The sequence below is a fragment of the Engystomops pustulosus genome, chromosome 6 (genome assembly GCF_040894005.1).
Source record: "Engystomops pustulosus chromosome 6, aEngPut4.maternal, whole genome shotgun sequence".
NCBI lineage: Eukaryota > Metazoa > Chordata > Amphibia > Anura > Leptodactylidae > Engystomops > Engystomops pustulosus.
This window is the reverse complement of record NC_092416.1, coordinates 115,526,227-115,539,992: the sequence shown is the minus strand read 5'-3', so window position 1 is coordinate 115,539,992 and position 13,766 is coordinate 115,526,227. Positions and strand designations below refer to the sequence as shown.

The 13,766-nt window shown below is 41.6% G+C and overlaps 1 protein-coding gene across 2 annotated transcripts in view; it reads left to right on the top strand.

The window, feature by feature from the left end:
• Nucleotides 1–13,766, top strand: part of ATP9A (ATPase phospholipid transporting 9A (putative)) — a 94,239-nt gene that overhangs the window by 21,827 nt on the left and 58,646 nt on the right. For both annotated transcript variants that reach the window (XM_072110643.1, XM_072110644.1), the window contains exons 2-5: nt 2,267–2,411; nt 5,985–6,098; nt 7,640–7,748; nt 13,030–13,088. In XM_072110643.1, the coding sequence (XP_071966744.1) occupies nt 2,267–2,411; nt 5,985–6,098; nt 7,640–7,748; nt 13,030–13,088 (427 nt within the window). The remainder of the gene's footprint in view (nt 1–2,266; nt 2,412–5,984; nt 6,099–7,639; nt 7,749–13,029; nt 13,089–13,766) is intronic.

Genomic DNA, 13,766 nt, shown 5'->3' with positions numbered 1-13,766 from the left:
GGAAAAAAGAGTACTCGCCTTCCGATGCCACCCGGCAGGTCCTCGTCTTTAAAGCGCTGCCTCAACATCGGCTCCGTGTCCATGCGGTCTGTCGCAGGCATCATGACGTCAACCACTCGCTGACATCATAGTGTGTGCCGCCACACATTAAAATGTCAGCGAGCAGCTGACGTCACGTTGTCTGCGATGGACAGGGACACAGAGCCAATGTCGACGCCACAATGGTTAGAAAAGGACCTGTGGGGGGGTGTCAGAAAGTGAGTACACGTTTTTTTCTTGACTCAAGCATAAGCCAAGTTAGGCCTATACTCGAGTATACACGGTAATTTTGTTTTATAAAATATACTTAACTTGAAGAAAAGATTGTCAATATAAGATTAGTGGGTCCAACCGCTGTCCTCTGGATCTGATAAATTGAGAACAGAACTCTGTTCTCTGAGTAGTGGTAGAACCAAGTTGTATGTCATCTATGAGTATGAATGTGTGATACTTCTGTAATGAATTAGAAATTTGCTATACTACTGTATGTATGATTAAGGAAGCTTTTACTGTTTCTCATCGTTGGACATTTTCTGTTCTGAGCTGTGTCACAGTTGCCCATTCTTAGTGTTTTCTGCTCTGTAGTACGCTGGTCTGGCCACTGAGCAAAGTATGGAACTAATCTGTAGTAGGATTGCTTGTGGCAAATTTGAAATTGATGGATTCTGAATAGAGATGAGCGAGTATACTCGTCCGAGCTTGATGCTCGTTCGAGTATTAAGGTACTCGAAACGGCTCGTTGCTCGGACGAGTATTTCCCCTGCTCGAGATCGAGCATTTAATTAAACAAACACAGTGAAGAACAATGAAGAATAGAATAAAAACAGTGAACACAGTGAACACAGGATCATTTAAGTGAAGAACACAGTGAAGAATAGATTACAGATGTTCGGCACATCTGCTTACTTGTCGGAAGATACACGCGGAACGGCAGCAGGGAGACATCGCACAGCAGGGAGACATCTGGCGCAGCAGAGACACATCTGGCGCAGCAGAGACACATCTGGCGCAGCAGAGACACATCGCGGGCACCAGGGAGACATCGCGGGCACCAGGGAGACATCGCGGGCACCAGGGAGACATCGCGGGCAGCAGGCAGACATCGGGCAGCAGGCAGACATCGGGGAGACTTCAGTGGAAGAAGAGGAGCGGATCCCGGGACAGCGTATCTCCTCTCCCAACAAGTAAGCAGATGTGCCGAACATCTGTAATCTATTCTTCACTGTGTTTTTCACTTAAATGATCCTGTGTTCACTGTTTTTATTCTATTCTTCACTGTTCTTCACATCTGATAACTTGTCGGGAGATAATATACGCGCGGAACAGTGAAGAATAGATTGCAGATGTTTGCATACATCTGATCACTTATCAGAAGACATTCTTTTTCAATTAAATAACACATTTTATTCCCGAACCATGGTCCCTTTGAAAAATGCTCGAGTCTCCCATTGACTTCAATGGGGCTCGTTATTCGAGACGAGCACTCGAGCATCTGGAAAAGTTCGTCTCGAATAACGAGCACCCGAGCATTTTAGTGCTCGCTCATCTCTAATTCTGAATTTATTCTTTTTAGCCTGTAAATTTTATGGCTCAACTACTTTATTGAGAAAACATAACAAACAACAAAAGAGCAGGAAGCCCACAAGATGGGCTGCTGAACATAATCTTTAAAATACAGACAAGTTGGGAAAGGAAGGGGGAGGGGAAGAGGAAAGGGAGGGAAAGGGGAAAGGAAGGGGAAGAGATGAGTGCATTCCACAATAGCATATAAATGTGAACTAAAACATATCCTCTTTAATATCGAGTGATAAGTTATTAAGTCGCCTGGAGCCAGTCTGAGAAGGCAGGAGATTCTCTAAATTTTACCCACTTTAACTTCGTCTTATGATAGATATTGATTTGGTTACAGTCTAAGGCCCTAAGTTCCTCCATACGTCTGATTCGATCGACTTCCTCAACCCACATTAGCCCGTAAATTTTAATTGCAACATTTCATTTGTAAACAATGATTTTGTTCAGAATCCTGTTCAAAGCAATGTCGCTTCAGGTTATGGCTGTAAAAAACTGAAAGATGTTATCACTGTGGAGTGTAAAATTATCCCTAAGTCTGTTTAGTTGTATTTTATCTGTAATTGACTGGAATTTGAGCTCTTTTCCACTGTATAACCACTGCTGACTGTTCTCTTTTATATATTTTTTACACTACTTTTATATATGTATATTTTAGGTGCTGTGATTGTTTGGGGTGTTGTGGTCGCGGGGAACTGAGGCCACGAACTGTCTGGCTTGGACACCCTGAAAAAAGAGAACAGAGGTATCCACGAAATGTCATCAACAATCAGAAATACAATTTCTTCACATTTCTACCAGGGGTAAGTTTGCCTTTCCTCAAAGAAGCTTTCATGCTTGGTGCATTCTAAGCTAGGCTAGACCCATTGCTGCAAAAAGCTGCTGTGTGCTTTACTAAGTGTTTAGTGAGCTCAGGCACAGATACAACACAGAGCTCCCAATAATCACACAACACGCGTAACATACAACTAGAATTGAGGCCGGCTATGGAAACTGACTTGTATTTTGGTCTGATCCTATGCACCGCACACATTGCACAGGACAGGAGTCCTTGCAGCATAGAATTTTTACATTGCTGGTGTTGCAGTTCGGCCGGCAGAAAGGGAGTCTTTGTATCATGTTTTCTGTACGTTGCAAGCACTCTCATCCTCTCTAGTGTGTCCAGTCTGTTTTTCAGGACCAACGTACGGGTTTGGGCTGAACACATTTACCAGCCTTATAAAGTGCATTTCTCTCTTTGGACTCAAAGCATAGACAATCTGTAGTTTAAATAGGGGATTCAGTCTCCTTATAATTAAATCAGTAGGTCCATTGGGGGACATTTATCAGTGCTTCTATGTTTTCTGGCCTAGAATCACTGATATAAATTGCAATTTATTTTTGCACCTACACCACCTCTATGCCATTGGTTTGCAGGTTGTTATACAAAACTATGCCAGGTCCGGGACAGGGGGAGTGTGGCCTATATAATGCCGGCGTATGAGAAATTCCCCCCTCTATCTATTAGATTGCTTCAGAAAGCAATCAGCTGTTTCAAAAGTCCCATGCAAAGTGTGCATTTGATTGGCTGTTTCTTTTATTAGATTTCTTTCTCTGCAGCCTCATGTCTTAATATCTCTGGCACCTACAGTAGAACTACAGATCTGTCATTGTAAAGCTCCAGGATCAAACATTGAGACGCTACAGAACCACAGATATCAGCTGTTGAAGACTCAGTCAGATGGGAGCTTGCTACAGAGCAAAGCTTTATTCTCTGTTCCAGGATAAAGCAATACATGTGCCCTTGGCTACTGAGAGCAATATCCATTCCCTCCTCAGACCTTCAGGTTATATTCACAGGATATGTAAAGAACAGGGATCTCTAGAAGTCCATACATGTCATAGATGCCTCACAAGAGCTTACAGTCTATGCACAAACAGAGGTTTTGAGAAAGGCAAGGACACTGGAACCCGCATAGGGGTGGCAGCTGGTCAGGGTTTGATTTAATATTTTTCTTTGGCAAAATGTTGCAAGGTGTTTTGGCAGATTGCATTTAACTATTAAATTCAGACGCCCAGGTTTAACATACTGCCATTACTACAGGAGTGGGAGTGTGTATGTATATGAAAATACTCATTCAACCCCTGTGTATTTGATAAGATATTTTTATGTGTTCTCCATATTATGTTAATAGTGGCAAATTAAATGTATATCCCTTGCTACAGACCCTAAGTAATTCATAGCTGAACTCTGACCTCACAGCAGGCTCATTGTGATTTAATCACTCCCCCTGGGGTTGGAGAGCCCATCTGTGACTACAGTAGTGTATATTAACTTCAGACCTGTATAAGTTCTGACACCTACTTGAATTTATTTGTCTGTTAAGACATCAGACAGTTTATTTAAAAGAGAAACATATTGGAGTTTGCTCCATGTAAATAACGCCTTGCTGTTTACCCAATTCTTCCTGGGGCATATTGCCCTTAATTAACACCTTGCTGGGGGGCAGGGGAGGTGTGGACAGCTGTGGGTACAATTGGCCATTTGTTGTACTCTTAATTGTTATACTTCTGTAAGAAGAAATGATTTTAAAGCTGGACATAGAAGGAAACTCTCACATACAACAACTACCATAATGTGATCATACACAAAGACTACTGAAAATAAAACCAAAAAATAAAAAGGTCACAGAAATGCATCTTCCCATTAGCTGTAAATGTAACGGTTGCACCTTTAATTCAACAAGAAGCTAAGTATATATAGTGGCAGATTGTTAACAAATGGTTGGAGGTGAAGGGATGGAGGAAGTAAGGGTTGGTCATTAGGACAAAGGGGTAAATTTGTAACAATTGTCAATGACTTGCTTGAGGGTGTAAATACATTATACAGTTCTTTTTTGCATTTATCTTATGAAAATTAGAATACATTGAATATAATATTATTTTTTATTATTATTTGTTAAAAAGCATCTTTAATTCCATTGTTAAGTACATTGAATGAGAGGTTTACATACATTACAGTAAAATGAGAACAAATGCAAGTACAATATACAAAAATAGAAATCTGGAATAAGTGGTAGGAGGACGGGGCTGGGGGGGGGGGGGGGTGGAAGCAGGTAAACCAATATTACCACAATACAGTGACCATATTGTGGTGAATACTGGTTGTACTTGCTCAGTGCATCCTATTAATAATGACAGTTCATGACAATGTATTGACTTACAGGTAACATCACTGTCCACCCACATTTCTTGTCTCTTCTATCTGACCAGGATTTATTTTTACAACCATATACAAATGATTTTGATCCAACTTTCAAAAGGCAGAAAGTTGTCAGTTACACTGTCATGGGCATATATATTCTGTTCAATAGCCTAATGCCTGAAGCAACTTCCCCCTTTGCCCACCTGGTAGCTTTGCCTCTGGACACGAGAGAGAGCATAGCAATGTGGTTATTGTGTATTGTAGGCAATGAAGTACAGATGGGTTTTCAGGTTACATTTGAAGTGAAAGTGACACATATGTGTAGAGAGTTCCAGGGGATAGGAGATGCGGTTGTGAGAAGAGTGGATGGTGATCGGGAGAAGCAGAAGGTCTTGTGAGGAACAGAGTAGCGCAGCACAGTGGTTCAGAGGTTAGAATTACAGCCTTGCAGCACTCGGGACCTGGGTTCAAGTCCCAGGGTCAACATCTGCAAAGAGTTTGTATGTTCTCTTTGGTTTGCATGAGTTTCCTTTGGGTCCTCCAGATTCCTACCACACTCCAAAACATACTGATTTAAAATAAATAAAGCTGCATTAAAGTATAACAGAACATAAGAACAAATGCCTGACTATTAAATCTCCATCTGATCCAAAATGACATGGGTCATGCAATGATCAAGACAAAAATGTCACGTAACTACTGAGGCCAGCTGATGACATGGCCAGGGATTAATGCTGTCCACAAAGGAGACCTCATACTTGAGGTCTATGCTCCTTATGGATATAGTGCATATAGAAGCAGAGGGAAATATAGTAGGTGTTTTTTTTTTTTTTTTCTTTTCATTTTCAGAGTTGGACCAAATTACACAAGAATTCAGATCAGTAAATCTTCCCTTCTCTACAGTGCCTAGTGCAGGGGGCATGGGATGGGGCATGACATCTCTTTAGTTTTCTGTAAATATCTGTCCTGTAGCACCCATCAGTGGTTTGTCCGAAGTAACACATGAATGGCATAAGGCGTCTTCCATGTGACGCTCTGAAGATCTGCTCTGTGGATTTTATTATTGGAAGGAAAAGACTCTTTATTTCCTAACAGGGATCTCCTGACTGTAAGGTTAAATTGTCTTAAAAATGTAATGTCACATCTTGACACATTTAACTTTATATGACCTTTAATGTTTCCTTTGTTATAGATCCTTTTCAACCAGTTCAAATATTTCTTCAATTTATATTTCCTGCTGTTGGCCTGTTCACAATTTGTGCCTGAGATGCGACTGGGGCCCCTGTACACATTCTGGGTTCCTCTGGTATGTAGATGATACTCATTGTTTAAGCAAGTTTTCACTGTTTTATATATTGTGTGTGCACTCAATATTGGATATACATTACTTAGTTATTTAAAACTTGTCCAGGTTTGACAGTTAAGAATTATTGTTTCTAGATCTCTGCTTGCTGTCATTAAATGGTAAACTCCATTGTTGTACTACCAGTGGATAAAAATGTGTCCATGGTCATGTGATGTTACACAGGTGCCTGTAATAAAGCAGTGTACAGACACTTTGTTTTTGGGCTACATTCACACTAACGTATGGAGGACGTATATACGGCCGATATACGTCCTCCATACGCGTCAATGGGCGCATGGCGCCCTACGGGATCGGTACGGTGCGGCACCGTACCGCTCTGTACCCGGAAAAAGATAGGACCTGTCCTATCTTTTGCCGTCATACGGCGCCACGCCCCATTACTTCCTGTGGAGAGGGGCGGGGGTAAGCTGCGCTCACCGCCTCCTCCTCTCCCTGTGCACTGCCGTTGCCCTCCCGTACCGTACCATAGCGGGCAACAGCAGTGCACAGGGAGAGGAGGAGGCGGTGAGCGCAGCTTACCCCCGCCCCTCTCCACAGGAAGTAATGGGGCGTGGCGCCGTATGACGGCAAAAGATAGGACATGTGAACATAGACTGACATGTGAACATTAACATGTGAACATAGACTAATACTAAAGTAATTGGAGCTGTGCACCTGTGTGACATCACATGACCATGACCAGTAGACGGTAAAGTTTCCTATGGAATGACAGCAAGCAGAGCTTTAAATTACCCTAGAGGGCCTGAAATGGTAAAAACTTCTCAAGTAACGTATTAAATATCTTTTTTTTAGAATTGCTTCTCTTTATGTGAAATCTCACCCATTTGCCTATAAAAAAATCACCTCGAAAGTCATATGAAAATGAGCAGACAACTGTCATCTTTTGTCAGAGTTGAGTCAGGCTCAGAGGCTGGAGGGGAACGTCATTTTAGACACCTATATCTTGGGCTCTACAGCGGCCAGAACCATAATTTTGGTATTGTGTTAAAGATTACAATTGTATCTTTCAGATTGCACAATGTTTGTGGTTCTGTAAGCTACCAGGACATCTAGCTGTTGTAGATCTCAAGATATGGGCCTCTAAAGTGATGCTACCCCTAAAGCCTCTTAGCCTTACTTTTCTCAGGTCAAAAAAAACCTTTTTTTCATGTAACCTGGGAAGTGATTTTTTTTTATGGATACATGGGCAAAATATCAGGAGCAACGAACATGAGGTGCTGATGGCATCAAAGAGCAACTCATTGAAGGACTCCAGGTTTGTCAGTAGCATATTTATATAAAGTATTCTATTAGGCCAAGCTTCTGGCCTATGTGGACGGCATGATACATTGCACTATTTTAACATTGCAGTGTATTACACAAGAGAGCCTTGTCCCTTGTGGGACAAAGTAATTACTAATAGTACCAGTAATATTAGTGACTCCTGAACTTCTCCCTTGGAATATTGCATTTTACAAACTTAACATTTTTCCCCTCTCCAGGGATTCGTCCTGGCTGTCACCATTATCCGAGAGGCTGTTGAAGAATTTCGATGTTTCATACGGGATAAAGAAGTTAACTCCCAGATCTACAGCAAGCTTACCACCAGAGGTTAGTTTTCAGTAGAGCTGTGTGAATAGGATCTGTGTAGAGGCTGTCTTTCTAACAAGAATGATGAAAGGCTGATAGGAGATGGCTGAAATGTGGAAACATTTCAGTCTCTTTAATATAACTACAAAACTCCTTCAGTTCTGTGAAACAGATCTTAGGATTTATAGTTATCTGCCGGGATTTTGCCGTGACATCCCGACAAATACTATAAAAGGCTCTATCTTCTGAACTGTGGTACTAAGATACACAGTACTGGTCTAATTTTAAAGAATTCTACCAGGATTATGATTCTAGGTGCCACATAAATGGAGATGGTCACTGTTTCAGTTAGTCAGAAATGTGATTTTATTTACAGGTCCCACTCCAGACTGTAACAATGGATATCATGGATATCTCCTGTTTTGTGGCATCTAGAAACACAATGTGATTCTCTCCTTTAAAATGACAATAGATCCCTGTTTCTAGATATCTAGTTGCCATGCTTCAGAAGATATAATCATTTGAAGTGTGCCCCCCTCCAGTTGAAGGCGCAATAGAGCTTACAGTTTCAGAAGTACATTCCCACTCTGCATCTGTAGCTGAACCTGGGGAAGGATGACAGATTGACGGCATACATATCCTTAACCCGTTTTTTTAACCTTTTTTTTTATTTTTAGTATATTTCAGACTCCCTAGGGTACTTTAACCCTAGGGTGTCTGCACGATCCTATCATATACTGCCATACTACAGTATGGCAGTATATGTGTATTTTACTCCTCATACATTACAATGTGCTGATAGCACATTGTAATGCATGGGTTAACCCGAAGTAGCCTCGGGTCTGCGTGAGACCCGAGGTTACCATGGCGACGGATCGCCGCTCCCTGATGACGTCACAGGGAGCGGCGATCCTCGAAAAGATGGCGGCGCCCATGCGCCGCAATCCTTTTGAAGCCGCCGGCAGCTTTGCCGGCAATGATCAGCGGGAAAACACCCGTGATCGGTGCTGGCACCGATCGCGGGTGCTACCGGTAAGCCTTTGCTGCAATATAGGTTGATGATGAAGGTTGGTGAGAACAAACGGGGAGGAGCGGAAGGTAATGGATTTGATGACACGCTCATGTGTGACTTAAAGGGGGTGGGGGGAATGGGGTGTTTTTTATTATTAAAAGCAAGGGGTTAGGAAGAGGGACATGGGCTGGTGGGATTATATGGATGTGTATGTATATATATTTCCAGATGTAAAGGAATGAAGGTGTAGGTTGGGAGATGGAGGATGTAGATAGTTACATGGAATATTTTGTTTTAGGATGAATTGTGATTGATATTGGGTTGGTTCACGTTAAAAATAATATTCCAAGGATTCGTTAAGGCCAGTTGGGACGAGACAATTAAAAATCCAAAACATCTCCCTTTGACATAATTTGTTGAGGCAGTCATTTCCCTCCGGAATTTGTTTGATAGGGGTTATCGAGAAAGTTGTAAAATCTTTTTGATGATGTACAAGTCCATGTTTTGAAACGCTGTGTTTTGTATATCCATTTGTAGTAATTAGAGATGAGCGAGTATACTCGTCCGAGCTTGATGCTCGTTCGAGTATTAAGGTACTCGAAACGGCTCGTTGCTCGGACGAGTATTTCCCCTGCTCGAGATCGAGCATTTAATTAAAAAAACACAGTGAAGAACAATGAAGAATAGAATAAAAACAGTGAACACAGTGAACACAGGATCATTTAAGTGAAAAACACAGTGAAAAACACAGTGAAGAATAGATTACAGATGTTCGGCACATCTGCTTACTTGTCGGGAGATACGCGCGGAACGGTGCGAACAAAATAGTATGTGAAGAACAATATATATGTGTGAAGAACACATTGCAGAACACGGTGAGCAGGACAGAGACAACGAAGAGCAGCACAGAGACACCGGGGAGCAGCACAGAGACACCGGGGAGCAGCACGGAGACATCGGGGAGCGTCGGGGAGCCGCACGGAGACATCGTTGCACGGAGACATCGGGGCACGGAGACATCGGGGCACGGAGACAGCGGGGCACGGAGACAGCGGGGCACGGAGACAGCGGGGCACGGAGACAGCGGGGCACGGAGACAGCGGGGCACGGAGACAGCGGGGCACAGAGACAGCGGGGCACGGAGACATCGGGGAGCGGCGGGGAGCCGCACGGAGACATCGTTGCACGGAGACATCGGGGAGCGGCACGGAGCGGCACGGAGACATCGGGGCACGGAGACAGCGGGGCACGGAGACAGCGGGGCACGGAGACAGCGGGGCACGGAGACAGCGGGGCACGGAGACAGCGGGGCACGGAGACAGCGGGGCACGGAGACAGCGTATCTCCCGACAAGTAAGCAGATGTGCCGAACATCTGCAATCTATTCTTCACTGTGTTTTTCACTTAAATGATCCTATTCTTCTCTGTTCTTCACATCTGCTAACTTGTCGGGAGATAATATACGCGCGGAACAGTGAAGAATAGATTGCAGATGTTTGCATACATCTGCTAACTTATCAGAAGACATTCTTTTTCAATTAATTAACACATTTTATTCCCGAACCATGGTCCCTTTGAAAAATGCTCGAGTCTCCCATTGACTTCAATGGGGCTCGTTATTCGAGACGAGCACTCGAGCATCTGGAAAAGTTCGTCTCGAATAACGAGCACTCGAGCATTTTAGTGCTCGCTCATCTCTAGTAGTAATACTTCTGAGACTATTGTACGGCCTACATAGTGGAGACTGCAGGGCATTCCAGCAGATATATGACATATACCGAGGATCATTCGTGGTGTTGCTCTTGAAGGTTTTTAGTTTGTGTGTGATATTTAGGCAGCACTCACAGCCAGATTGACCACATTTATAATTTCCTGTAAGGTCTGGGATGATGGAGTTTATCTTATTTAATTTGGAGGTGTTATTGCGGAGATTGCTGGGAGCTAGGTGATTCTTAAGTGTTTGGGCTCTTTTCTGGGATGCTTTTGGATAGATAAGGGTCGTTGAGCAAGACTGACCGATGTTTTTTTTTTTATATAATTGTGCTCACTATTAAAGGTTGTGCTAAAATTAATGTTAAAATCTTTTTTGGGAGGGTCTGTTGGTTCATAGTATCATCCTAGTTTATACGGTTGAAAAAAGACACTTGTCCATCAAGTTCAACCAAGGAAGGGAATGGATTGGATGAGGAAGGGATTTAGGGGAAACAATTCTATATAACATAACCATCAATGTTATTTAGGTGTAAAAAGGCATCTAGACCCTTCTTGAAGCTCTCTGCTGTCCCTGCTGTGACCAGCACCAGAGGCAGGCTATTCCACAGATTGACAGTTCTCATAGTAAAAAAGCCCTGTACCTCTGGTGATTAAACCTTGATTTCTCCAGACGGAGACAGTGCCCCTTCATCTTTTCTGTTCAATAAACTTTATTAAAAGTAATTAGTGTCAACATACATAGACTTGTCAATGAATTACAGTAAGATTTCAGAATATAAGCTTTCAAGGCATATACACACATAACTTTGGCGTGTCCAGTATTACATTTGCAATACAAAATGAATTCCGCACTTCTCAAGACGATAGTTATACCTAGATAATACTTGTCTCCTTTAGTGCAATGAGCAAGGAAACTGGAGAGAAAGTCTATGTTACTAAACATTTATTAACAACTCAAACCACACTAAACATTTACGACGTGGGGAACCATAGGAAAACACATAGCGGTATACAGAGGGGAAGGGGGTATAGATAGGGAGGGGAAAACACACCGGGTAAGAGGGAATGGTAAGAAGAAAAGGGAAAATTTCTCACTCAGGCCATGCATCCTCCACCTGCTTCTATCCAAGTGGCAAATTCTGCCGAACTGCGAAAGTGCCCCTTCATCTTTTGATTTGATTTAATCTGAAACAATTTACCACCATTTTTTGTATGGACCATTTATATACAGGTAGTCTCCGGGTTACATACAAGATAGGATCCATAGATTTGTTCTTATGTCGAATTTGTATGTAAGTTGAAACTGTATATTTTATAATTGTAGATACAGACAATTTTTTTTTTTGCCCCAGTGACAATTGGAGTATCAAACTTTTTTGCTGTAATTGGACCAAGGATTATCAATAAAGCTTCATTACAGACACATTACAGCTGATCATTGCAGTCTGGGACTAAAGTAAAGCATCCAGAGAGCTTTACCAGAGGTCACAGTGGGCAGAAAGGTCCGTCTTTAACTATGGGTCATCTGTAAGTCGGGTGTCCTTAAGTAGGGGACCGCCTGTATTTATATAAATTAATCATGTCCCTTAGTAGTCATTTCTTTTCCAGACTAAATAAATCTAGTTGTTTTTATCCTTCCTCATAACTGAGACCCTCCATACCCCTTATCATTTTTGTGGCTCCAGTTGAACCCTCTCCAGCACCTTGGCATCTTTTTTATGGACTTTTTTATGCCCAGGACTGGACAGCATATTCCAGGTGAGGCCGAACCAGTGCCTTGTATAGTGGTAATATTACATCCCTATCACTAGAGTCCATACCACTTTTGATACATGACAAGATCCTACTGGCTTTAGAGGAAGCTGACGGATTGGGGTTAGTGATCTTGGTGGGTTTGAGTGTTTGAGTGGGTTTGAGTGTGTACATTTCTGAATGGCTTTTACAAATTTGACGGAATTTGCTAAATGGAATGTTTCTTTTCCATTTGGTGTGGTGGTTACTTTTGTAATGTAAGAAACTATTTTCAACCTTTTTGAAGTATTTTGTCTGTATGTTCCCTTCAATAATCTGTAAATGTAGGACAAGAAATTCTATTTTATGCTTTGAAGAATTGGGAGTGAAGGATAGGCCCCAATCGTTGGTGTTCCCAAATGAGTAGAAGATCATCAATATATCTTTTGTACAGGATGATGTTTTCTTTGTTTTCTTTCCATTTTGGGTTATCTTTGATGAACTTCAGTGCTCTGTAATTGTAATTGCTGCTGTTGTCACTAATACTGCTTTCTGTTGAAGCCCCCCGAGAGCCTTTGCAGCTTAACTGAATATTTTTAAAAGTTTTATTTTTATTTTTTTTAAATGACCGCATAATAGTTCATTTTAACAACAGATTCTGCTTCATGGTTGGAACTGCTTTGGTAAATGCAGACTAGACTGTGTACACAGTATTTCCATTTAATTTTCAAATGACTTCCCATGTGAATATGCCATTATGGTGTTTTGTACATAATCTGAATCACTTGTAACATACAGGACATACAGACTTGTTGTAAAGTGCTCTTTATCTTTTTTTTATTTCAGGTACTGTAAAAGTCCGTAGTTCAAGCATACAGGTTGGAGATCTTGTTATTGTAGAAAAGGTCAGTTGTGACACAGCTAATGTCTGTAATGTGTTTGCTTTACTTGTTTTTTAATGTAAAATGTCAAGGGACTGTATTGTAGAAAGCTCCTTCACTATTTTCTACTTGGCAACTAAATGGCCCTAGTGACCATCCGTATAAATGCTTACGCCGGCTCTTTTACAGATGCAGTAATTTTACAATATAGTGCAATACTATAGTATGTTCAGACCCCATAGAGTTCAAGCACCCTAGGAAGTCAAGAACTAAAAAAAGAAAAAAACTATATCAAATCACACCTCTTACCCTGAACACCAATAAAAACAAAGAAACATAATTAGAAACGTGTTGGGTATTGCCACATCCTTCAAAGCCCACTCTATCAAAATATAAAAACGGCTATTCCTGGCTGTAAACCCTGTAACGGAAAAAAGCGCCCAAATTGTCCAAATCGCCACTTGTTTGCCATATTACGATATATAAATAAAAAGTGATCAAAAGGTTAAACCATCCCAAAATTGTCAGCTACTCCCACAAAAAAACTCCTTAATTAGGCCCATACACCAAAGTATAAAAAAGTTACTTTAAAATAATTACTTTTTTTTTATCTATTAGAACCTTTTTAAAAAGCTGTGTAAATTTGTTACCCTCATGATCGTTCTGACCCAAAGAATAAAGTAGAGGTGTCATCTGGAGTGT